Source organism: Aulonocara stuartgranti (assembly GCF_965226115.1).
Source record: "Aulonocara stuartgranti genome assembly, chromosome: 14".
NCBI classification, from domain to species: domain Eukaryota; kingdom Metazoa; phylum Chordata; class Actinopteri; order Cichliformes; family Cichlidae; genus Aulonocara; species Aulonocara stuartgranti.
The window spans coordinates 22,350,447-22,378,358 of NC_138950.1; the positions used below are offsets into that span (position 1 = coordinate 22,350,447).

At 38.7% G+C, this 27,912-nt stretch overlaps 1 protein-coding gene across 5 annotated transcripts in view; it reads right to left on the minus strand.

Annotated features, from left to right (window-relative positions):
- The window catches only part of dync2h1 (dynein cytoplasmic 2 heavy chain 1), a 125,844-nt gene that overhangs the window by 21,935 nt on the left and 75,997 nt on the right, over positions 1-27,912 (minus strand). For all 5 annotated transcript variants that reach the window (XM_082501972.1, XM_082501973.1, XM_082501974.1 and 2 more), the window contains 14 exons: positions 25,267-25,332; positions 25,103-25,153; positions 24,969-25,022; positions 24,561-24,692; positions 23,084-23,156; positions 19,008-19,168; positions 18,441-18,566; positions 14,102-14,212; positions 12,685-12,754; positions 12,315-12,400; positions 8,028-8,103; positions 7,583-7,803; positions 6,697-6,801; positions 985-1,101 (listed from right to left, as the gene is read on the minus strand). In XM_082501972.1, the coding sequence (XP_082358098.1) occupies positions 985-1,101; positions 6,697-6,801; positions 7,583-7,803; positions 8,028-8,103; positions 12,315-12,400; positions 12,685-12,754; positions 14,102-14,212; positions 18,441-18,566; positions 19,008-19,168; positions 23,084-23,156; positions 24,561-24,692; positions 24,969-25,022; positions 25,103-25,153; positions 25,267-25,332 (1,449 nt within the window). The remainder of the gene's footprint in view (positions 1-984; positions 1,102-6,696; positions 6,802-7,582; positions 7,804-8,027; positions 8,104-12,314; positions 12,401-12,684; positions 12,755-14,101; positions 14,213-18,440; positions 18,567-19,007; positions 19,169-23,083; positions 23,157-24,560; positions 24,693-24,968; positions 25,023-25,102; positions 25,154-25,266; positions 25,333-27,912) is intronic.

Sequence of the window (27,912 nt, forward strand, 5' to 3'; positions counted from 1 at the left end):
TTTTCCTTTCAGTAAGTACAAAACAACTCCATCTACAAGAGACTGAAAGAGCAAGAAGAGAGACAGAAAGAGAGGAGACATAAGTGTAAATGAGAGAGGAGACAGTAAGCATGTGTGCTTGACAGCATGAGAGGCAGAGAGAGGAGACTGATACACGGTGACTAAATTGTTAAAGGTGGAGGCAGATGTCCTTTTAATTTGAAAACGTGCCAGTCTCCAAGCAACTGCACACAGCAGTACTTCTTGGCCAAGCAAGCCACTGTGTGTGACAGCCTTTGACAGCACTAGTAATATCCGATTACTTCCCACAACTTTTAATTAGGTGTCACGACCCTTGTTGTCTGTTGGTTTTGTTAAGTCCCTTTGTGTTCCTAGTTTTTCCATTACCCCCCTGCCTTCTGTATTCCCTGTCCCCTGTCTTCATGTTTAATGTTAGTCTTCATGCTTCAGTTATTTTAATTGTCTTTGTGGTAATGCTGTTTTACTTGGAAGGTTAGTTGTCTCACCGTGGCTTTACTTCCTGCTTTTGGGTCTTTCCCTCTGCTGTGACCCTCATGTTGACCTGTTTTGATTGTATTCAAATGTGAACAGTCTGCCCTGTCTGTGCATATAGCCTTGCCTCTCCCCTTCTCCATTTACTTCCTGTATATCTACGTATTGTTCTTTTTTGTTGCCAACTGGACTGTGTGTTTCTCCAATTTTTGATCATTCAATAGTTTTCCTTTTTTTATTTAATTTGCCTCAGAGTCATGCACTTTGGACCTCCACCCATTTCTGATATTACAACTAGTTGTTGTTGATGTGCAGTGACAGTAGAAATGCTGCAGTATTAGTACGGTTTGACTTTTTAAAGTTAACTAAATCAAGGCAAATGAAGTCCTTTAAAAGCTACAGATGCAGCTTTCCAATTTGGTTTGCAGGAAAAGGGCAACAAAAAGTAATGGGTCAATAAAAAGTCAATATGAAATGGTAAAGACAGCTAACCTGGTTGAGTTTCTTCCATAAGTTCAGGATAGGTGACAGTCCATTTGACCAGAGCTCCCTGTCAAACTTTGAACCTGTTGCGACTGAGCGACTCAGGATGCGCAGTTGAGAAATTACCTGTAAACAATTAAAACACAAAGAGTCAGTGGTATGCTGCATGTGCTCCTGTAAGAATAAACGGCCTATTTTTTTAAAACACCACCCATATAATTTGAAGTAGGCACATGAATTTTGACTCCCATATGTAAAACCCAAAACACTGTTTCAGGCCCTGTAATGTTGAAAAAAAGAAGAAGAAAAGAGAACCATAAACACGCCTCCTTACATACCTAATCAGCCAAGCTTAGCTTCAGGATTAGAATCTTGGACAGTACTTTTATCTAGACTCAGTGTGTCTGTGTGTGTGTTTTGTGATAGTGCAAGTTTCCACTTATGTCTGCGTTACAAGTAAAGCAGCTTGTCTGATAAATGACTTTCATTTGGTCCAGGAGAACTCTTTACTAACATTTGTTTTATCTTCTCTGCTCAGGAGGAAAACGGTATATATGTGCATTTGCACACATGTCTGTTCGAGTACATCAAAGAGGGAGATGAAGGTAGGATTAAAAAAATCCTAATCTAAAATTGAATTGACAGCAATATGAAGGAGGTTGATATCAAATATAAGGTGATTCAAATAGTAATTTAAATATATTAAGATAACCAAGATTTTAATAAGCTGAAATTTCTGCCATAATTGTCTGGGGATAAAAAGTTACTGGACATTACACAACTTCATGCAGTCAATTTACTCAGTTTTTCACATTATTTCAGTATAACAGTATTCTAGTTTAGGGTTGTTAATAAGTCAAGCTGATTGATAAATTGAGCATAACAGAGTGAAAATCACAGATGCCACAGAAGGCACAGATGTCATTATATCTAAATATATAATCAGAAATGAACAGAAGCAGTATACGAGAGAGCTTCTATGTGTATATGCAAGATTTGGAGAAATAAATCTCTCTGCATTTAATGTCTTTTTTTTCTGTTATTGTAGTTGTAATGGCACAATGATACATTTTCACATGCTAGTTATATCCAAAGTGCTTATCTTTGACATTGTGCATAAAAACTATGAATGCAGGAAATCATACCTCAAGCCTTTTGTAAAGACATTTCAAACCCGTGTCAGGTAATTGGTAAGATTAGACATTTATATTTAATGGTTTCCACAAAATCTGCAGACTTTTCCCCAGGACCTCTTTAGTGTATGTGGTTAACAGCAGAACTCAAATACAGTGAGAGTAAAGAAGGGACACATTTTGGGGAAAAGGGAGAGAAAAAGAGAGAAGATGAAAGTGACAGTGACAAATGACACCAGGATGGGAGACAATGACATATGGGGGAGATAGGTAGAGAAAGAGACACAGTAACAGACTCACATAAGTGGTCTTGTGGGAGTCGTATGAATTAAACTAGGTTGGTGGTTCCAGTGATCAGGAGACCACGCTATGAGTGAATTTAATTGTATTAAAACCCACATGGGGATTGTCCTTACAATCTGTAAAGGTTGCGTGTGGTTGAACTGAGGATAATTACAATCAGAAGACACAAAAAAAGGAGCAGCAGCTACTTTCAGCTGTTCACTTATTCACAAGGTTTCGCCACAGTGGGAAGTTCCACATGTTTGATTTGACAGTTGTTGTTTTTTTTCTTTTAAATGCTGGATGTCCTTACTCATCCGAGTCCAGAAGGATTTGGGTCATCTCCTGGAATGAATGGATCTTTTGCTTGTAAACTCCGACAGTGTGGAATCACTTAAAATCACAAGATATGCAAAGTGTAAAAATCTTCTGAGAAATCAGTATCTGTATCAGTAGAGATCTTCAATGCAAACCACCAGCGACCACAGAATTACGCTATCGGTCAAAGCAATTATGAGGAGAACTTTGGTGCAGCAAATCTCTCCTAGTGACAGCCAGCAACCAGTCGCCAACTGGTCAGGGAATAGACATTTGTCCCTAATGCAATGTTGACCATCTCCGGACCTGTGTGACTGAGACTCTACCTGATGTAAATGTGGCCAATCTCACATTGAAGGTCATCATCTCAGACACTGACCTAAAATCTTCAGTATTTTCAGTGGACTCTAAGGGGCACAAGATAAGATCATCTGAATGTTCTCCTTCAGACTCCTCAGGACGATACAGTAGATCTTTACACAGACAGTCTCATCCTGGGGGTCAACTGAATGCTGCCTTTGAGCTTGGAAACTGCAAAATCTTCAACAGAAAACCGCTTGGTCACAGTCAGTGACGATCCTTCACATGAAATTTGGGTCAGTTTTAACAAGAAGATGATGCTAGCTCTAAGTTTGATGTCAGTGGTAAAATCACAGAGGGCATAAAGCAGGAAGTGGCAGTAGCAATCTAAAAATAGCTGAAAGCTCTCTGGATATGTCCCAGAACATGATCTTGAATGTAGGATGAGCAAGATTTTAAAAAGATCATACCTTGTACAAACAGAAAAACGCAGCAAAACGAGCTCATTGTAATGTCATCGCAATGTCACGTATTCCATTTTCATTTCATTCTTGCTTTGGTTCTATCAGCATGTTTCTTACGAAAACAATGATTTGGTTCTTTAAAATAAATGAACCCTTATATGTGCTCATGTTTTGGTTACTCATCCAATTTACACTAAAGCATCTTTATTTTCAAAAATGAATTCTTAACAACGATACCAGGCTTGAATGGAAAACAATGGAAAAACATATGCATGTTCTTTTCTGCACAAACGACAATGATAACAAACATGCTATTGTAAAAAAAAAAAACTCTTTCTCTAGTGCATGCAACAAGCATGGTTTAATTGTGGTGTGTGTGTCACATTTATACTATTTCATCTTTCCTTTAGGGTTAAAAAGATCTTGGATTTTGCTTCCTCTTATAGATTTTGTAGCATCTGGCCAAAGTCCAGGCCAGTTCCTCAAAGACAACTGGCTCTTATGCAGCTTCCTTCACATGTATTATAGGTCAACCTTTCTACCATTTCGACATTTGCACAATATCACAAGTGGCAGAATCAAATCAAAACATATTTTTCTGCTTCACAGAAAATCTGTAAAAGAATAAAAATCAATAAGTCTCAGCCTGAAAAAAATAATTACCTGAATGTGTAAAGTAAACACCAAAGACAGGTTCTATCCAAACACTACACACAGATTCATATATTACATAGACTATATAGTTTGTATTATTAGATGTGAATATTGCAAAATTCAAATGATATGTTCACAGTTAGTGAACAATGCAGCCATGCAACCTTCAGTCTATATCCTGCTTCTGTCTTTTAAGATTTTCATCTCCCTCAAACTCACACTAACACACACACACACTGAAATAAAACATATTGTGTGTTTATGTGAGACTGTGTTACACTGTATTACATCAGAATCTGCAGTGACCATAAACCATTAAACACATTCACACATACACACCAGGGTTTTCCATCCTCTATAAAGGAAGAAAGTACTTGGCAGATTCAACTTACTATGCAGATTTTGCTCAAAGCTCCATAGGCTGAAAAACACCAACATCCATTTTAATCAGCTACAGTCATCTATACAAACTGTCAGACTCAATATCTGTGAAGTAGTGGTAAATGTATTTACGGCTGAAATGTTATTAGAAACCCTCAAGTTGCTTCGGTTTATTGTCGTAAATGAACAAAACAGATTGAGTGCAGCTTTTGCAGAGTTTGCTTATATAGCTCAACGCAAGAGCTAACACAGATACACAATCTTATCTGATGCAAAATATATAAAATATTGCCATACACTTGTTCGGATGATAAACGTCAACTTTCTGATGTTATCAAATGTTCCTTAAAATGATAACTACATGCAAAAATCATCATATTGTGAAAAATGTTATTTTGAGATTTGCATGAGACATGATATTGAAATGAATGAAATTATGGTTTACAAAATTAGGAAAAAAATATTATCAATGTTATTATTTATGCAATTAGTTTATGTAAGAAAAATATTTTATTAATTATAAGTCATATTAATATGGTATCAAAACTAAACAGATGGTTCACAGTTGATTTTATCACTGCCATACCACCAACAAACGCATACATTCTTTAAACTGAATTATAAAGTATCATAAATACAAGTTTCAACTTTATAATATCCAGGGTTCATTTATTTTAATGTTTAATAAATACTGTGTAATGAATGTATAAACAGTTTTATAAATGTCAGCTGCAACTTCTAATGACATCCTGATAGTGTTTACAAACTAACTATTAACCAAATATTAAACATTTTTAATTGTCAATGACTTGTTGCCTTGACGAGAACAAAAGTTTTTGTATTTACTGTCAATGTGAAAGTTAGCGCTGTAGTACATTGAGTCTCAAATACCCAGATCCCTCGTCTCCTAGGCCAAAAGCAGACTATGCTTGATAAGTTTTAAATGAGACATCTACGTAATTCTACATGCAACAAACTTTCAACATCCATCCATCCATTCGCTTCCGCTTATCCTTTTCAGGGTCGCGGGGGGTGCTGGAGCCTATCCCAGCTGTCATAGGGCGAGAGGCGGGGTACACCCTGGACAGTTCGCCAGTCTGTCGCAGGGCCAACACATAGGGACAGACAACCATTTGCACTCACATTCACTCGCACATTCAAACCTAGTGGCAATTTGGATTATCCAATTAACCTATCCCCACAAACTTTCAACAACCATAGCTAAATGAGTACTTACAGCTTGCAGGTAGTTACATTACATGAGAGTACGGTATGTGCTTAAGTGTACTGGGCATTTTTTATGAGCATGCGGTACTTTTGAGTCTTTTCTGGAGAATATTCTCATTCGTTGTCATTGTTTTGGAATGTTGCAATAATAATAAACATACATGTGAATAAAGCGAGCATATTTGTCCACCCGAATACTGGTAAAATTCTGTTAAAATACATGTAGAATAGATTAAAACATCTGCTATAATTCACCAGGGCGAACGGGCAATCATATGATTCATGGTGATAAAATATTTAAATCAACTAAAAACCCTAGCCAGTGGGCAAAGGCGGTATTTGTCATTGGATGATTGGAAAACAGACATGAAACAAACGCCCAACAGTTAGCAGTAAGAGAAGGGGTATCTTTAACCAGACTGCCCTGAACTCTATTTTTCCAAACTGTGTTACACCTTCTGCTCAGCTTCTCTGTGGAGAAGGATATATGCTGCAGCAGAATAAAGACCCTAACCTCAAAGCTTTGCACCTTCTGCTTGAAGATCAAAGAGGAGGACTGACTTCATTGATTGTGACTTTTTGACAGTCACCTGACCTCAACTGTACATCTATGGCGGCACTTGAAAAAGTGGAAAAAGCCAAGTATTCCTGACATCACAAGGAGCTCTTTGGAACACTGTCAAATCACGCTGAGATAACATGGCTTATCATGTGGAGTCTACGCCAGCACTGCCAGGATTGCTGCTCCATCCCTCCAGTGGAGTTCCACTGACTTATGGGATCAGTGCCAAGGCGCACTGAAGCTGCTCTAGTGACACATGTTGACCCAACACCTCGCTAAGACAATTTGAGTTGATTTTCTTTTCATTTTTCATCTGTATACATGCAAGACTGATGTGAGCTGCAGGCGATATGAGCACATGTGCTTGTGTGAATAGGCAGACTGCTGTGTGTGGGTGCACCTGGGAGCTGACGATTCTCTGGGAGGATCTCGCTATGTTGGCAGGCAGACCAAAGAATGCTGGCCTGTCATCCTCTGGGAGATTCTCTATTACTCTGCGGTAGTCCTGGGAAGACACGCAGACCCATACAGGTCACACATTGACACACCCATATAAAGAGAGAGAAAATGAAAGCATTCTGCCAATTTATATCATGGCTTTAAGACAAAATACATTTTTCCATTTCTAAGCAACGATATCAAATTGAAAAGTAAAATCTTGTGGCATGCTTGTTAGATTTCTGTGTGGGTGTATGGGATTAATAATGCAATACTGAGCTCATTAGGGTGTGTTGTTTGTAACAGTTTGATGCAGGTTTTTTAACAACAAATATTTGCCTTGAATAGGGCTTTAAAAGCCTAAATTACTAAACTGATCTCCCTCATCACTCACTGCTAAATGCTAAATTCTAGCAATAGACTGTCAATTCAAATGATAGATTTCTATATTGATTGTTTTTTTAAACAAATGACCTCTCAGTGATTCTGTGGAATGAACTAACTTCTGGAAAAGAAAATATAAACAGAAAGCAGAGCAGCAGAAAAACAGAACCACATAACCACTTACTTGAGAGTTATTGCTGACATTTATTTGTAGTGGCTACTTTATAAACCAAGCGAAAATGAAGCTAACACCAGACAGAAGTTAAACACAAACCCCAGCTAGTGAATCTAATCAACCGTTTTTGCTTCTTTGTCACTGGACGTGGGCTCATGAAGATGTAAACAAACTATATAAACTTTCACCTTATGCTTAAAGATGCATATATTTCTAATGCACGTATATATCTTAATAAAAAGTATATGTACAACTAGGTGTTACATGATGAGTGTTCCCAAAAACCTACCAATATGGCACAAGAGTTTGGGAGGCTTATCTGAGGTGGAAAGAATCCTCCTCTGCTTTTTCTCTGTCCAGCAGAGTGGGAGGATGAAAGGAGACGTGCGGAAAAGAACTGCTCAAGGTAGGAGCGCAAGATGCGGAGGTCAGACGGGTTGTCAATACGTCCCCCATAGATAGCATTCTCCAACAGACCATGGACAAACTCCCACTGAAATTGTTTACCACCTTAGAGATATCGAGACATATAAATATACAAATAAAAAGCAGGGTCCACACAGAAGGTAAATAACACAGAGATGCGAATGCTGAATTGCCCAGGGTATGCTCTTTCATAATTGGTCGTCAAAGAAACACTGTCATAAAAGGCAATCAAAGAAACAAGAGATTATCATGTGCAGACAAAAATGCAGAGCTTTCTGCTGAATTTACACATTTCATCAGCGTCCTACCTTCAAAAAGCCTGTCGATAATCTCAAAGCCAGCACGAAGGTCTGACAAGGAAAACTCATAGAACTTTGTCCAGCCCTGCAGATAAATCAGAGATAAGCGTACAAGTCAGTACAGAAATGACAAATGAAAAGTGACAAAAAACCTCTGGACTTTATTTAGATCCAAAACTCCATCGAAATTTAAAATCCAGATGGAACTGAAAGTACAAAGTTTAATAAGTCGATAAAACACACATTTTCACAGCACTGACCATTTCTGCAAAAACAAAAACAAACGAAAAAACATTTTTATTTTTTTAATTTGATTACATCACTTCACTTAATCACCTGTTGTAAACTGCCCACTGTAGGTGGATGAGGTGAGAGGTGGAGGAAAACTGTGTGGGCATCTTTCAGTGATTAAGTGTATGTTGTTTGTCCAGCAATTGTGTGCCTGAATGTGCGTTCAAAGACTTTTGTGGGACACGTTTCGCAGGGCCTAATAAATTCGCTTACAGTATAAGTGTCAACATTCACAAGTTTGTAGGCTTTTGTATTAAGAAAATGCTGCTTATTGAGCCACTGTTTAATTTAATGTATGGGTTATATTTGTGCTTACTGACTGTAAGCACTTCAGATGGTGTGCTATAAAATCAGTAATTTACCAGACATAGCTAACCAGTCAGCTTGTTGTCCTTTGGCCAAATGTTAATCTCACACACACACACACACACACACACACACACACACACACACACACACACACACACACACACACACACACACACACACACACACCCCCCCCTTGGAAATAGAAGCCTGTCCGCTTTGCTTCATTTTAATTCTACTGCCTTTGTCTTTTTAAAAGAAATATTTTTTGCAGTGGCATGTAAAGAGGATGAAAACAAGAGAATAAATGAGATGGGGAAGAAGAACAGTAGATGAAGCAAGAAGAAAATGAGTGATGGTGGAGTGGACAAGAGGCGCTGCGACTGTTTCAGTAATTAGGTGATCATGTTCTTGGATGAGAAACAACATTACCATCTCAAATGAAAACACTTACCAGAGATTCAGTGACTGAGCAAGAAAGAGAATGAGAGAGATAAAAACAGCAAAAGAGAGACAAGAAAACTGCAGACAGGCTAAAACAAATATCGGGGGCCGGAAAGGAAAATGGATTTTAAATAAAGGGGAATGCTGGCAGACGAGGTATTCTATGATTGGTCCTAAATTTGAGAAATGCATCAAGTACCATATACTGACACATAAATGACATCTTAAATTTGTTGAAGTCTCTTTTTATCTTTATATTTCATTAGAATGTACTCAGATTGCTTAATGTCAAACAAACCAGCACTTCTAAAGTTAAGAAGCTTTTTTTTTTTAGTTGATTGGTTCATAAGGACACACGAGGAAACAAGGAAAGGTAAGAATCAGCCAAGACTGATTTCCAGTGAATCTCGTTTCGTTAGGATTTGAAAGGAACAAGCATAATAATACACACCTTCGGTTTTTTCTTTTATAATGTTGTACTCAGCTGTACACGTCAAAAGGGTACAAAAGTCACAATGCTGCATTAAGAAAAGAGCAAGAACATGCTTACTTTCTCTCCCCCGCACACCTGAAGCTGTGTGAGGTAGCAGTGAATGTCAGACTGTCACTTTACGAAAGCTATTTTTATGGGTTATTTCTGCATTCATGCAGACATTTTAAACCTTCAACTCTGATTTAATACATGAAATATAAAAACAAGAATTAAATACATTTTTGGAGTTGTTGATTAAAAAATTGTTATTGGTGTTTTTACACACGTTTTAAAGCTGTTTTGGGATTTTGGCATTTTAAAATTCTAATATCTAAAAAAACTCCTTGAGCTAGGTCCTTCAAATATTTTAGGGTACGTGATTGTATGAATATGGACTCTCAGGAGTGTCTCAGGTTAACATATAAAGATGGATGCTTTAAGTCTACAGAATATTTCCATATCCAGTCTCTGACAGCAGATTTGAAGGCCTGTGGAAACCTGATTGTTGTGGGTAGGCTGGGTGGGCAGATTTTTTTTTTTTTTTTTTACTTACAGCTTCTCATAGACAAGGTGCATAACATTAAAAAAACACAGTCAACATCAGGTAAATTATTTAACAGATATTAAAGCTTGGTTGTGAGATAAAACATTCTTCCATCCATCTTCAGTGTGACATTCCCAGAATGTTTTTACAAAATGCAAGTTTCTATTAATATTACATCCAAAATTTGGCATGGCATTCTCTCTCATTTTCCTATTTTTGGCCTGAGGCTCTGAAATTTTGTATAATTATCATTAATAAGTGTATCATTCCTTAAGATGTTTTCAGTCAAATCAGAGATCGTCATTTGGAGGGATTTGATGAAGTGATATGGAATGACCTCAATACATCAATGCCCGAAACTGAGAAAATAAACAGCCAGATTTTATCTATAGAAATGGTGATTACAGAAATTAAACAATAAAATACTGATAAATACCTCTAAGCACTTGCTTTTAAATAACATATCAGATGCCTTTATTCTCATGCCATGGTCATTTTTAACCTAAAAATCTCAAGTTTGGGCATTTGTGCTTTCCAGCCTTTATCTGGATTTCTTTTGGGAGCCTGGATGACCATTTCCAAGAGCACCTCAAAGGACTCAAATCCAGCACGTGTTCCTACTTCAGTACTGCTTAAATGCTTTTATATACGTTACACATTCTGAACTCGCATGGACTAAAAAAGCTCTACTTCCACTATGTGCCATGAGTCAAGACAGAGTTGAGACAATTTAATTTCCTTTCGACTGGCCACCAACATCAAAAGTATTCCATACTTCACTGTCTTTTATATTAGAAATAGCACACACATTGCTCTATAAGCAGTATGCATGACAAGCATCAGGTGCCTCACCAGTGTGGGGTTTATTGACCAAACTCAGTGTGTTGGCCAGCAGACTGGGTTACTACAAAGGCTTATATTGGCTGGATGTAAACATTTACACATGCATGGGTACATGCACACAGCCATGCACACACCCACACACACAGAGAGACTCAGTTTGTGTGTTTGCCTAACAGAGCTGTCATGCTTTTTTCTGTTTATTTCTTTTTTTTTGTAGGTTTTTATTTCACATTAATTTCAGGTTTACAATTTTTAAATGTTCATTCATGTTCAAACCTACATATTCAGCAGGGAATCAGGTAGTTATTTCTCCCACTGTATACTCTTCAATACTACAAACCCACTGAACATGCATTTTGGAATCTAATGTAAAATCCTTGTCCCACAGATGGCATCTCTGTATGTTTTACAATTGATTTCAAGATTTTACTGATTTATTGTGCCCAAGAACTACACAGCAATGATGCTGATTCAATATAAGCTGGTTTGGAGCCTTGGACCCTCAGGTGGGTACCTTCTGGCTGTCCCAAAGTCAAGGATTTAATCTAAAGGTGACCCTTCATCTTTGGAACCACCTGCCTGCAGAGATAAAGCTTGCAGAGTCAGTGACTTGCTTTAAATCCCTTCTTGAAAAACATTTCTACATAAAAATGTGTTCAAAGATTATTTTTATTGCTATGTTGCATTTCTTTTTTCTCTTTTATAATTTGTAATTGATCTGTTCATGTTTTTTATTATTGCTTTAATAGGTATTAATTATATTAACATATTTCGTATTTCTTGTTGTTTGAAGTCTGTCTTAAATTAACCATCATTTCATGCCTTCCTTGAATACTGGGCTTAATCTTAAACCACTATTTGAAAAAGGTATTTTCCAGATACTGATAGGTCTGGGAATGAATTTTGGTCATCCTAAATTTTAGAAACTCATAGCAGCAACCTTTCACCACCCCTCTAATGTGACATCCTTTATCAATCGTTAATCCGGCTACAGGCCCATCTATCAGGTTAATTATATTTTATATAGTTTAGAACCATGTTGACTATTCACAACAAATATTTTTAATTGTCCAGTGTCTGAGTAGGTTCTCAGTCATCCAGGTAATGGTAGTCCTTAAAAGCTTGAAAAAAAGAAGGTAACTCAACTTCTTCAAGTTTGTTTAGATGTTTCAGTTCTCATTCAGTTCTGAACAGAAGAGCCTCTTTAAAGTTGTTTAATCATTTTGTACGCCTTGATTAAATGGGTTAGACACCCTCTCTCATCAGAGGGACAAATCATTTTCAAATGATTTGGAATTTGAAAATGTGCTGTGTGCGTAGTAACAATGACAAGGTTGGAGTACTCACTCACATGACGATTAAGCACTAAGAACTATGATTATGTTAAGTATTTTACCTGTGGGATGTAGTTTCGTCTCTCTTGACAGACGGCATGGAACCAACCCAGACAGAAAAGAGACTGGGCTCTGGCCAGAATACCTCCTGCACACAATCAGTCACGACGTCACAACACAGAAGCTGTGATTCTGGTTCACATGACAAGCTGCTAAAGCTAATAGGCAGTGATATCACAAACAGTGATTATACTAGTGCAAGAACACGTACTTATATTATAATCAAAGAAAGTGAACTGTCATTTTACAAGACAGATTATTTATAATATAAGCATCAGGTCTACTTGTCAGCTATCTCAAAAGGCTGACACATGATGAGTTCAGAGATGTATATTCTACTCTGACGTATCAATTTCAGAGACGAGAGACAACCTTTACTGATCTGCTCTGGAGTCCAGGACTCATATGTCCTCAGCAAATTCTTCTTTAATCCAGGAGGATCCTGGAATTGTGAAAGAAAGATGTTGGAGGAGGAAAAGTGAAAGTGTGAAAGGTGTTAATCCTGCACATTATTCACATGTAAATTCAAAGCTAAAATTGCAAACATAAAAAAACATCCTAAGCTCCAAACACATAAATATTTTGAACAAATGCATTCATACACAAAATACTTATGACCGTAGCAAAAATCTGGCAAAGTATGACAACTGCGAGACACTGAAAAAAAATCATAGCAGGAAGGCTGAAAATCCTTTCTGCACTTATTAACTGTAAGGTAAGTTATTTGTAGCCCATCAACTGACTTATTAAAAAAAGGAAGAGCTAAATTAAATATAAAAATAATTCTTTAGTTCGACAGTGTTGAACATATAATTAACCACAGGAAGGACTGGAACAGAAGCTTCTTGACACAGAGTACTTTGGTACTCTTGCAAGAACAGATTAGACTATACACAGAACTACTACATGTGCACATAACTACTGAATATAAATTATATAAATGTTTTGGTATAATTTAGCTGAAGCATCTGCCACATGATCCAACACATATTGTTCCTCTAAACAGTTCTCTGAACATTTCATTCCTCTGCCAACAATATGGCCCATTTGAGTTAAAACCAATCAGTATACATCGACTTTGTTCAAACATAAACAGCTTAGCTGAAGATCTTGTACACCATCTGGGGGGTTTCACAATGCACACTGCCAGTAAGGCGTACACAGAATTTGCCAAAGTTGATCAATGTACTGGATAAGTTACCAAATCAGTAGATTAGATATATTTGTTTAGGTGTAGCACAAATCAACCAGTTAACCCATTTAAATAAATATTACATACATATATCAGTTTATAGCTTCAGATATTAATGTTAACACTTACCCTGGAGCCGAGACATTTTGTATTGCAGTAAGCCAGACTGTGTTATAATGTGTATAAACACATGTAAACTAACAGATTTTTCCAAGTGTTTGTGAAGAAAAAGAAAAGATGAAAATAGGGAAACAGACAGGAAGTTCATGCAGCATGCTTGGCTGCTGAAGCAGCTAACCCCATGAGCACAACTCGAATCAGAAACACACAGAGCACTAAAGCAGCGTCACTAACACACAAACTGCAGGCTTCTGTATCTCCTGGCGTATTATATGGAGTAGGGGAGATACAGATAGATAAATTCTGTTTCCAAGGATGATTTGAGATACTGTATAAAAAGTGGTAATAAGTATAAGGATATGTAAGCATGTGTACAGAATGCCTGCAAAAATGTGTTGGAACAGCTCTAATTTGTGCAGTGGGTTAAAACACCAAACTTATGGTATTGGATGTGTATTTGTGTGCGTGTGTGTATACCTCATAAGTGATCTTAAGGCTGGACTGCAGCAGAATGGGGGGAAATCTGGGGTGAACTTCTGCTGTCAGCCAAAGACGGAAGCCTGCTTTGGGCCGTAGCACATTTAGCTCCTATAGAGGAAAAAGAGTGTGCACATTAAATAGATTAATATATATACCAATAAATCAATGCTGAAATCTGAGTTTTATGACATGCATCCAGCACCACTGCTTCCCAACCCACATATCTGTGCAAATCTTAAATATTTCAAACTATAAACCTTACTCAGTGGTTGACATGATGAAACGAGTGCAAGAGTCTAAAAACGGCACCAAACTCAAGAAATGCGCCAGTGTTGTGTCTATGCAAAAAATAACTTAGCACAGAACCAATGTTAAATTGTATCTTTAGGCACAAAATATTGTTGAAAAAACTCATTACTTTCAATTTCTTTGGCTGAATATTTGAAAAGTGCCTAAAACACAGTTTGACAGGCATAAAAATTGTATTTTTGTATAAACACTATGATTCCAAAAGAGCTATTAGCTGAAAACTTGGCATATACCAGCCTGGTGTGCTGTGTGTCATTAAACAGTTTGGTATGGTGTGCCAAGATTAATAAATAAATAAAAAGAGAGGAGTAGAGGACCAGAGAAGTGATGGTTGGCCTAAAAGATCTACATCTACAGCACACAGATAGGATCTGAAAGTTATGTCCTTAAGAAATCTGAAAAAAAATAAGCAAAGATCTGACCCAGGAGCTTGGAGATGCATCGTAGCTGGATAGAAAAACACACACTGGTACATTATCACACACGGATTGGCCTCCCAAGAGTTCAGAATTTAAGATTATTGAAGCAGTATGGAATGATCTTGACAGAGCGGAACAACAGGCAGCCAACATCCAAAGAAGAGCTTTGAATGTCCTTCAAGAAGCCTGGAGAACTATTCCTGAAGACTACTTAAAGAAATTACAAGAAAGCCTGCCTAAAATAGTTCAGGTTGTGTTACAGAATAAAGGTGGTCATACCAAATACTGACCTTTTATATTGTATGTTTGCAAATTTCAAGAAATCACTGCACTTATTTTCCTAGCAAAATATAAAGAAATGAGAGGTGCCTCAAGACTTTTGCAAGGTGCTGCATGTAGGGAAATTATACTAATTAAACTAGACTTTTGAGCAGTATACTTCAAGTAAATACATTTCATCCTTTCATGTTTTCCGTCTGTCTTTTTATGTAATTGTTTCTCTTTTAGAATCATTGCACTGTGATAAATTCTCCACAATGACAAACCCATTCACTTCACATTCACTTTTCTTTTTCTTCTTTCAGCATCTTTTTTTCTCCTGACTCCATTACTCTCTCAATTTCTAGCTTTCTTTCTTTCACGTCTCCCCTTTACATTCCTTCCCCATCTCTTTCTATTTTTCTCAAAGACTCATGGTTAAAAATAGCCTGCTGGCACCTTAGGGTCTTGTGTCATCTGATCTCATACAAGCACAGACACACACACACATACAGTCAAACTGTAATCAATGTGTTTCTGCATCATTTAGAGCTCAAGTCATCCTCATGACAGCTCACATGATCCCCAAAAAAATCAAAGACCACAAGAACTGATGTCCCTTGAAGAAATACTTGATGTCCCCCATTGTATGTGGGTGTGTATTGCGTAAGTGTGTCTACGCATATGTCTGTCTGAAGCGTCGTCAATCAGAATTCCACTGCAACAGATTATAGCGTTGCAGGATGGTGTACGACCAAGAAGAAAACAACGAGGAAAAGAAAATGTGTAGATGTGTGGATAGAAAGCAGGAGCAGGAAGACGCTAGAGAGAGCATAAATCTATTTTAGTATTCACAAATCAAAATCTCTCTTTGTTGGAATATATCCACACTGTCCAGAGTGTGAAAGCCAAACCACTCATGCACAAATAGATAAACTAAATAGGCTCTGAATCAGCACACCAGTGATAAGAATTATCCTTGTAAAGACACAGATATCATATTTCGATCAGTTACTAATTACATCACAGCAGATATTCTGAAACACATCACTGGCGGTATCTGATTTATCATAAAAAGTGTGGATCAAATTTTGCCATTGTTTCCTCATACTGGAATAATACAGACAGAAGCAAATTGATTGCAAGAGTGAGGGAAGGATCCATAAGTAGACAGATGGAGTGACTGATGTAAAAAATTAGACAGAAAATAGCACAAGTGGAAGAATATGAGTAGACAGCAATGAGAGGACATCTGCCCTGCCAACTCAGATTATGAACACTGACCACTCTTCTCTGCAGTCTCTCCACCTCTATTTCCATCTCTTTAAATGGCCAACTGCTTTAGTGAAGAAAGGAAACACCAGAGAGACAGATGGGCAAGAAAAAGAGGCTGGAAAACATAGAGCGGGAGAAACGGTAAGCAAAAGGACGAAGCTACAGAAACTGAAGCGTATACTAAAACACACCCCCTCTCTTGTTAGAATGTTGCGGTTCAGTTCATTTTCCCTGTTTTTTTTCTATTTTCATCCTCAGTTTCTCCATTCTTTCCTACGCTCCTTGCCTCCCTCGTTCCTCACATTGCGTCAGCTTTTCATTTCAAGCTCGAGTGCTGAGGCCCCAACTACATCGGTAGCTGCGCAAAGAGGGAAACAATGAAACAGCGAGAGAAAGGGAGAGACGGAAAGAAAGAGTTATACTTGTAAAATTTAGGGAGGGGTGTGAAAACCTGGTGAGAAGATGGCTGGGTTATAGAGTTGGAAACAAATAGAAAAACAAGCAGATAAATCCAAAGTGAAATATTAGGAGAAGAAGTAGAGGAGAGCTGTAATAAGCCATGGTTTAAGTCACACTCAGGGAGGGGGGCGCAGAGCTGACACGTGGGATCTCTTGGCTATCTCCAAGGCACGCACACAGGCACACATATACAGGTGAGGGCTATGCACAAACAAACACAGATACGGGGGGTAATCACAGCATGAAGTGGTTCCTCTCGATATGGTACCATTATCATCCTGCACTGTCCCCGTTGGGTTAGGCAGGAGGAGACTCGGATTCCCACTCTTCGGTTTGGTCACCTGTTGGTCGACACTGTTATCAACAACCACTACTTAAGGACAGGCTCCAGCACTCAGAGTCCACCAGGTTGTGTGCCTCTTCAGAGTGGTAATCGGGCTTTTTTATGGCTCCCCAGCATTCTCGCAGATTTTTTAGTGTAATATTCTTGTTTTCCTGCTTTTCAGTACTTCCCCAGTGGCCAAAGAGTGGCTCCCCACTCAGTGCAACTCGCCTGTTTCCATCGAGCAGGTCTGTTCAACTTCACTGAAGAAGTCTATGTCTCAACTCACCTGCCTGCCTGCCCAACCTCCTATAACTAAAACCAATCATTCCCAGACTTACAAATTACTCCTCTCCCAGTGACTAACCTGCTCAGTCTTTTGGATCTCTGCACGATGACATCTTCTCTCCTTGAGTCAATAAACCAGCTAAACTTTGAAACTGTCTGCTTTGGGCTTTGCTTCCCATTATCGCTTTTTTTTTTGGCATCTGACAGATGTGGCCTGCTACAGCAACAAAAAAATGAAACTGAACCCCGGGAAAAAATAAAATAAAGAAACAACCAAAAATTTGCAAGACACAAAAGAATCCTATTTATTGTAAGATAAAAGCCCATCTTCCCTGAAATTAAAATATACAAGACATCACAACATGATAATCCACACATACTTAAAGCAAGATCCAAACACATATACACATAGACACACACACGTAAATGTCCAGAGAGACAAATGTAGAAACACAGCGGCATAAACAACACCAAAGAGTCTATTGTGGGCAGGCAGAATAGCAGAATACAAAATGTGTATGTGTAGACAAAGGACAGAAGGTAATTTTAGATATGGAAATTTGGGCAACCAGCAGAATGTGTTCTTGGCTTTGTTTTTGTATGTAGCAGTTTTGTAACATTACAGATAAACACTTACAAGCTGGAGTGAACCCCCCCGCCACCCCCCTCACACACACACACACACACACACACACACACACACACACACACACACACACACACACACACATACGTTGATGTAATGTAATATCATTTTACATTAATGCAGAGCTAGTTAATAAAGTCCAGCTGTTGACTGACACAAGTTCATATCCATGAATAAATAATCTATTCAGACTAACTAACTGACCCCTTTTCAGGTTCTATTGTTCAACCATTATTAACCCAAAAAATAGTTCAAAATACAAAAAAAAAAACTCACTCAGACGCATGAACACAGATAAAAGCTAACGGCTGATCCTCTGGCACTAACACAGACAAAAACTCACTGAGACAGAGTACTCACTTTTTCCAGGAGGGGAAGCCATGCGGTGACAAGGTGAAGGTTTTTCAGGCAAAGCCAGTCTCCATTTCGGGAGCATTCTCTGAGTGTAGCTAAGGCTACATCAGCCTGCCCCTGACCCATGGAGATCTACACAGAGAGGGAGAGCAGGAGAAGTGGGGGGAGAGATGGAGGGGTGAGAGAGAAACAGAGAAATTGGTATGAAACTTGATTACTACACTGTAATAACTCACAAGTTAGGCACATATCTGATTCAAGTGAGATTATCACTGAGTTTCAGCTTTTAAATTGTGATAATAACCACATTGTATTACTTCAGCTGTGTAAGAGCATCTTTTCTCAGACTTATATGCCAAATAAACATATGTCAACAACTATTTAGCAACAGGACATTTTGTAGCACCTTCTGTTTTCCCCTTTAAGGTGTGTAGTATATTACTAGATTCCAGGCTAGACTAAATTGAATGGGCTAGATTCTATAGTTGTGATCTTGCTGTTATGATAAGAAAAAATCCACCTGCACTTGATAATCTGCTGCGACTTCTACCATTTTATACTGTTATTCGCTACCTCATGATAATTGTCCCTGCCAACAGTTTCGGCTGCTAGTTCTGCGAGCTCCTGGGAAGGGTCTGCCCCTGGAGAGATGATGATCAACACTGGCTCCCATTCCATTGTCTCGGTGTAGAGACGCCGCAGATTCAGAGGAGGGGGTGAGAGCTCTTTCATAGCTGCACAGAGGAGGAAAAAGGGAGTAGGAAGATGACAAAAAGAGTCAGAAAAAGATCTGTAAAATGTGTGTCAACATTACGTTCAAATTTGATACGGTACTCAGAGTCAGAGTAAGTGGATATATTGTGCAGGGAGGATACTAGCAATGTATAGAGCAAGGGCTGAACACAGCAGGAAAGAAGAAATAGAGGGAAATGCTAGTACATAGCAGCAAAGCGGTATTTGGTGAGGGCAGATGGGTTAGAAGGAGACATAGATGAGATAGACAGGGAGACAGAGAGAAGGAGGGGAAGACAGCACCTAAAGGGGTGGTGATGTGAAGAGAGGTCTGGGGTAAAAAAGAAAAAAGGGAAGGATGAGGGAAAGTGGAAAGAAGGAGGTAATGGAGAAAGGGAGATGGGGAATAAGAGGAAGACACTATGAAAGACAGAGAGAGAAAGTTTAGGAGGGTGATGTGCTATGCATATTGAGTACTAGGTATGCAGCAGAATTCACCACACAGAGAAGAACACCTTTTCAGCCCCCTGGTGTTGAGAAGCCAAGCTCTTACTATATCAGTGTGTGTGTGTGCAACCCCTTATTGAGAATACTTAAACTCTAATCCCGCTGTAATATATTGAATCACATATCAGATATGGGTTAATAGTGACACACATGCAATGATCCAGGCACGCCGAGCACGAGTGGCTGTGTTAGAAATTCCTCTGTGATGTTTTTTGTGCAAGTATCAGCAGATATTGCTTTCAGATACGAGCGTGCGCACACAAACAGACACACACACGCACAGTGCTGTCTTCTCTGGTTGGCGCAGCTGCCCCATCCTGAACATTCTTTTGGTGTCTGCTGCCAAATGCAATCTGCTGCACTGAAGTACACATGCATGCACATACACAAGGTCTTAGTGGAGAACATCGCCGAGTGACCTTTTGCCGCATCGCTATGGCAACACTAAGAAAAACAGTTCTCCGACCACATGGCTTGTGATGTGTCTCTGCAAAGTAAGGGAGAATTGGCAGAACGTGGGCCTGCACAATTACATACACAACTACCTTTGACGTGCGCAGGTAATCAGTATTCATGCTGCAGACCAGCATCCTCCGTCTGAATAGCAAAGTTCACCTTGGCCTTTACAACATGCTATCAAAAAACAGAGCTAAGATGAGCCTGGAAAAGGACAGTACTGGTCTCTCTGTGGTTCAAACAGTGCTGTTGAGGAAACACTGAGCGACTGTGAAAGAACGGTGCTCACATACAATCCTTGGCATTATGAGCATTCAAGTCTTTCTATAAAAATTTCATTATCTTTCTGTCAAAGTCACTATTTTTGTGAAAGAGGTTTTGTGTGTTTTGAGAAGTTGTATGAGCAAGCACCGAGTCTCTATGTGTGTGTGTCTGTTGTATTCACTCAGGCATGCCTGGGTGTGTGAGAGCAGTGCCCAGGCCTGGACTGGAGGGATTGAGTGAGATTAGCTGTAAGAGGATTACAGACCATGCCTCATTAGCATACTGATTTACTGCCAAAAACACATACACATAGACACAAAATCTTCTTCTCTTCTGTTTCTTTTTCATCTGTCTGTCGCTCAAGCTCTTTCAAATATACATGCACTATTATCCACCTCATCCATTGTACACGCAGTACACTGTTATCAGTGGGTTACTGCGCGTGTAAGGATTGTGCAGATGAACTCTGTATAGTGATTTTTTTTAAAAGTCTACCTATGTATAAAAATAGATACACAGATGTGATACTTGTGTTTGAGAAATAAGCTCAGTCCACAACAGAAAATAACACCACTAAGACAGAGAGATGGAAAATACATACACACACTGGACCCTTTATTAGGTACACTTTGCAAGTATTGCCTTCAGAACTGCCTTAATTATTAATGGCAAAGATTTAACAACATTCTTTTGAGAATTTGGTCACATAGTTGCTGCAGATTTGCCAGCTGCTCATCCATGATGAGAATCTGCCGTTCCACTACATTTCAAAGAAAGCAGTTTGAGATTATTTGAGCTGTTGAAAGAAACCATCAGAAGATGGGAACAATGTGGTCATAAAGGGATGGCTGTGGTCAGCAACAATACTCAATTAGTCAATTAGTAAGAGGCCCAAAGTTTTCCATGAAAATATTTCCCACACCATTACACCACCAGCTTGCCGATTTAAGGCAGGATGCATCCATGCTTTCATATTGATTACTGGTCCTACATCCGAATAACGCAGCAGAAATCAAATCTACTCAGACCAGCAGGGTTTTCCAATCTTCTTCTGTCCAATTTAAGGGATCCTGTGAAAATTGCAGCCTCAGTTTGCAGGTCTTAGCTGACAGGAGTGGTACGCAGTGTGGTCTTCTGTTATTCTAGTCCATCTGCATCAAGGACTGATGTGTTATGCATTCAGTGATGTTCTACTGCATAACCTGGTTGCAGCAAGTGGTCATCTGAATTACTGTTGGTTTCCTTTAGCTTGTAGCAGTCTTGCCATTCAAGTCTGACCTCTACCTTCAAGGCCTGGATCTCACAATTTTGATGACCAGTTTAAACTTCAGCAGGTCGTCGTGATCATACAGCAATTTGCCTAAATGCAAATTGCTGCCATATGATTGACTGATTAGAGCTTAATAGGTGTACCTAACAAAGTGGCAAATGAGTATACATTTCAGTTAGGAAATTATTTTGGAAATGTTTGACATTCACTGCATTCTGATCATATGGAACTGACAACCAAATGAAATGAATTCAAATGATTTTATTGTCAGTGTAAAATTTTTATCTGCAATTAACAACAATGCCAGAAAATGGAAAACCCACAGGGGTCCACATCCATTCCTTGATAGTTTAATGCACCGGTGCAAAGGTGACTTGGAAATGTTTGCACAACCAAGCAGACATTCTGTTATGATAGATATTTGGTTAAGAAAGCAAACTACAGGGACGAGTGCTTCAGACTTGACATGGGGGTCATCGATGGAAACTTTGACAGATAAGCACAAGGACAGTGCATAACTCTGACCTTAAATTCAACAATCTAGTGAATTCCTCAAAGAGCGAGCAAAGCTGTACCCAGAGATCACACTGCTTAAGTGCAATATTTCCACTGTGTGGTTTCACAGGTCAAACAGAGAATTCAAGTATAGTTTTGGTTGTTTTGGCTGACGCTTTGGTCTGAAACTAAGGTATTGGCTATCCTCGTGTTAGAAAACATGACGCAAAACAAGAGTTACAAAGATATTTTGGATGCGTCTGTGTCAGTAGGAGAGAGAGAGATGAAAAAAGAGCACAGACAGAGATTTGTGTGCATGTGTGCGTGTGTGTGTGGCATTTACTTAAGGACAGTGACATTCTTGCAATGATGAAAGACAAATAAAGAGAGGATGCGAAGGACTATTGTGAAAAACTATAAAAATCACACCATTGATGGCAAGTGGGAAAATACGGCTTAGAAGTCCTGAATAAAAGCCTTGTCTGAGAATATTTTGTTTGAGTAGAGTGTGAAAGCAGAAGGTGCACTTGAAAAACAAAGCACCTTTCTATATAGTGGAGTGAAAGCAGAAAAATACTTTACTGAAAGGAATAAAAGAGGACATCTTCATATGTTTATATCTCATTATTCACAGCAATCACAATAAATTTCAATGTGCTTCAGTTTATCATTTCAGTCACATTTTGGTTTGTTTACTTTCAACATCTGCATTATATTTTGCATAAGAAGAGAATAAAGAGTGTTGGTGTATTTATTTTAATGATCTTGGTCTGACTAATTAGGGCAAAAAAGAAATCTTGTAAGCATCACTAAAGATGAAAGACACTGTGAATTTGTTGTTTTTAACTGGGAACCTATTTTTTATGTATATTCAGGTGCACAGCAAATATGAAAAGAACACACAGTAGTAATCTGAAACACTTACCTAGGGTTTGAGATGCAAAACAAGTCATGGCACTCTGCAGCCGGTCTGGTCTGACAGCCTGAACCAATAACAGCTGGAAAAAAACAAAAAAATCCCCACAAACCGATAAAACAAAAACCTTATGTCAAAGCAGTATGCGACATATTCCAAAGAGTCAGGTATTAAAAAGTAATTCCCTAAATTATTCATAGATCCACAGTCTGACTCACAGGGTGAGGGTTTGAGATCTTCTTTTTAATATATTTTAGAATGAAATATATATGGAAACGAGTATGTCACCTGCATGTAATGCATGTATTTGACTTTACAGATAAGTGGCTTCCAGTGTCTTTCTTTGTCTTGAGAATGGGTAATTTTTTTTATTCAATCTGGAACCAGGTGGGGAATGGTGTTTTTTTTCTTTCTATTTGACCATGGATTAAACAAAGAAAGATTGAAGAATTTTTTTATTATACTAAAAGAAATTAGAGGGCGAGGTCCTCATCTGAAGCTGCCCAATCACTTTGGCTACAGTCACACAGGCCCAGAGAGGGTTGGCAACCTGCTGGCAGCCACTGGTTGCAAGGAGTAATTTGTATTCCCCAACTGGTTGGTGAGCGGTTGTCTGAGGTTTTGGGTAGTTGCAAAGGGAAATTGGTCATAAAAAGGTATAAAGGTGCTGCACTGAACATTTCCCTGTGATTGGTGCTGGAAGTTGCCTGTAGTTTGCATGCAAGATCGCAACTTGTCTGCAAGTGCTCAGCAACTATATTCAAGTAACAGTTAAATTGTGAAAAGTGTGTCGCAAGCTTGAAATGGAAACTATTTGCTTTCACAGTAATAGCTGTATCTGTTAAAACATGTTGGTTTTAGCAGTGAATCACACCTTTTACTTTGAAGTTCCCACTGGCCTTTTTTAGTTTTCTGGTGATCAACTGGCATTTGGCAAGTGTTTACAGACAAGTCAGCATTTTTCATGCAAACTATGGGAGAGCTCGGCAATCTGCTAGTGACCAAAGCATTCACAAGGCAGCTTTTGGTGTAGCAATCACTTTGTGACATTTGTTGACAGTCAGCAACCTTCAATAAAAACCTGCCAACCTAATACACATTTTTCTGGGGTCCTAGGTTTATGTAACCTAGATCTTAAATGTACTGTATGTATGCAAAAGCAAAAATCGATTACACAAACAATTACATCTATAGCCAAGTTAATATACATATACATAACTTCTGTACCATAATATTATGTATTTGTACATATTATCCTTTTAAGTAATTATGATAATAACTATCAAAATAAGAAGAAGTAGATACAAATTATATCTGGAGGGTAAATAAAAATGTTTAAAATAGCAGGCTGTCTGTTGTTGTAACAGCAATCAGTTTCTAAGCAGAAACAGGAGTGACCTATGCTGAAAGGTTCATCTTGAACCAACAAATGCGGGTGTTCAATGATTCTGTGGCTCACAGCTAAAGAAGTTGATTGAAAGCTGACCTGTTGGAAGGGAGTAATCTTCTTGGCAATGGAAGATGGGATTTCTTGTTCACAGTGCGAGCTCTGCAAGAAGGACAGCCAAAGGTCTGAGTCACTTAAACAGAGGGTCTGGTAGAGAGCCGGGAACGTAGCCTGCAAAAGAGAGGGGGCAAAAGTTAAAAGGGTGAGAGATGTAAGATGAATAGATCCAATCTTTAGCTTGGTAAGGACTGGTTCACTGGCAATCTATTTAAACACCTTTAAAAATGCATTTTTCATGTCAGGAGGCAATATTCTACTGTTATGTCTGTGCTGCATATTGCGGCAGACGGTAGATGATGTTAACATGGAACTTTTAAAAGAAAATCCATTTCTATCCGAGCTGAGCATGTATGCTTTGTTTGCTATTTTCAATATCAGTGCATTTACTTTTAAAATGGCCACTGCTCCGTGCCTCTCCTGATCAATCCAAGAAGGGAACTCCTACCAAGACAGGGGAGACGTTAGAGAGACAGAAAAATATGTGGTCTTCTTGTTGTTACAAGAAAAAGTTGAATTCTTACCTCTTTCTTAAACATTTCTCCTACGATGGACCCAGTAAAGACATCCCATTCCTACAACAAGCAGAAGAGTTCAGATTAACACATTGAAAGCTAAAAAGCATAGCAATCGATTGTCATTGGAATAGGTAATAAAATCCTAAAAATGAACAAACAAAATGACTCACGTTCTCGAGGAAGAGTTCGGGGTACATGCCTTTCACAAAGTGTATAGCAAACATCAACTGGTCAGCCTGCCACAGATGTAATGAAAGGAAGTGATAGAAAAGGAGAGAAAGAGAGAGAGAGAAAGGGTGGGAAAAAAAGGGGTTATTTATCACTAGTGATAAAAGTTGAGTTCTGACATGTACAGGGCTATACTTTCTGCTCAGATTCAGCCAAATGCTTCAAAACCGACGAAATGAGCCTTCAAAGTACAAATTGTTATTTTTCAGGTTTCAAGTTTCAAGTTCCCCCTTGTGTTATTTTTGTCTAATATTTAAATTTTAAATATGAAATCAGGAAGGGGGCGAATGTTTTTTCATGCCACTGTAGTACACACTAGATGAAGGATGCACAATCACCTTCTTTTAAAGTAAAATAGGACAATTTTTAACAAGTTTAAAGCCCTCTATGATAAAAGTGAAAAAATAACACTGAAATATATTCTGTACGTACATAAAGGCAAATAGTAAAAATACATGTAAAATTAAAAAAAATAAACCAGTTTGAAACAAAGTAATTATAGTAACTTAGTTGCACCAGTAACTCTCAAGAAGTTCTTTCATTTCGAACATGCTTAATGTAAGACTTCAATGAGTCACGACTTTCTAATATAGCTCACATCTTACGTCTGTGGTGGTATAAATGGCCCATAACTGGCATTATATAAATCTATTGATTCTACTGAATTCTCATCATTTGCATGTAACAGTACCACAGTACTCAATAAACAAACACACAATGCACCTAATAACATTCACAGTGGAATACACCCACATTGCTTCTGTGACCGCCACACATATTTATGTTAATCTAATTTCATGCACTTAACAGCTGGCAAGGGCAACCACATTAGAATTAGCATGCTTGTCCGTAATAAGTCTCAATGCTCTATAAAGTGGGCAAAAAGAGGTTAAATGTGTTAATCAATTCAGCCGGGTTATTCATAGAAGCTGATGTCACTGCTATCAGATGCAAAGATTGTAGTCTGTCAGAGAACAGCTATTCATCATTTGGGTGTATTTATTGGATGATTATCTAACGCATGGTAGCAAAAGAGGAGGTGCACACAGGGCTCCAGAATCTATTTATAAATTAATTTGGGTGCATTTTAAACTAAATGGTAAATGGCCTGTATGTCCAAGGACCCCAAAGCGCTTTACACATCCAGTCATCCACCCATTCACACACACTGGTGATGGCAAGGTACATTGCAGCCACAGCCACCCTGGGGCGCACTGACAGAGGCAAGGCTGCCGGACACTGGCGCCACCGGGCCCTCTGAGGGTTGGACAAAGGAAGAGCACCACCAGTAGGCAACAGGTGAAGTGCCCAAGGACACAACGACCAAGACTGTCCGAGCCGGGGCTCGAACCGGCAACCTTTCGATTACAAGACGAACTCCCAATTCTTGAGCCACGATCGCCCCATAAACTAAGCACCACTGGCAACAAAACCAGAGTTATAGTGAAGAAATTATATTATACAGCGCTTTGTTTTGTCAGGACCAAGTAGTTGTTATTTATTCATTTGTCGCTCCCAAAGGGGCATCCACACAGGAAGTGGCTGGCAGTGGCAACCAGAGACAATAGAAATGCATTGTGACCTATGGACAGCACTGAGCAACACAAAGTAAACTTTTCTTAACTTTGAGGTGAGAGATTGAAGCGACTACCAGTAAGAGAGCAGCATGAAGGATAATCTTAGTTGATATTTGACAGGTTGTAAATAAATTAGAATGTTACCTAGGTAACCAGAGCCTGGTATGTGTGTGTGTGTGTGTGCGTGCATCTGTGTACCATGTTTACATATCTTTGTGGGGACCAAAAATTGGAATGTTACTATTTTTATCGGGACCAACAGCCCTTATAGGGACAAAAAGCAATTAGGTTATGGTTAAGGGCCAAGGATTAGGGGAAGCGGCTAGGGAAAGCATTATATCAATTACATGTCCCCACCAAGATATGGCAGGATATCACAGGTTTACTTTCCTGAGAGCTTCCTGGTAATTACAGGACTATTGTGACTGAGTTTCACTTTGTTTTGTATCAGATGCAAGTGTTTTGTTAGACACAACACATCCACACGCCCCACCTGTAAATAACCTAAATAAATCAAAAAAGAAAATGAAGCATTTTTACATAGTCCACATCTTCAAAAACCTTCCTAACACATCTCTGCTTGTCACCTACTATATTCTGTACTTTTACCAACCAGATGATGACCCAGCTTGACGTGTAGCAAAGTTAATTTTTCAGGTTTAGACCAGACATCTAAACAGCCATGACCTCTGTCCAACCTCTGTCTATGCTTCATCTCTTCATCCATGTCTAAGTGATTTACCCCAAGCTGCAAAGTTCAAGCCCGTCTACTGAAGTGCTGCAGCAGTGGATACTGTACAGCTGTGCACACACAAAGTTGAAGAGTAAAATGACTGATTACACAAAGCACAAAAATGTGCCACATTTCTGTGTGCATGTGTCAATCTGTGTGTATACATGTTTTTGTAGTGTGTGCTCTGAGTCAGAAAGAAATGAAGCTGAAAGAGTCTAAAACCATAAAAGTCTCTTACTAGTATAGTATATACTAGAATAATAGCAGGTAAAGACCCC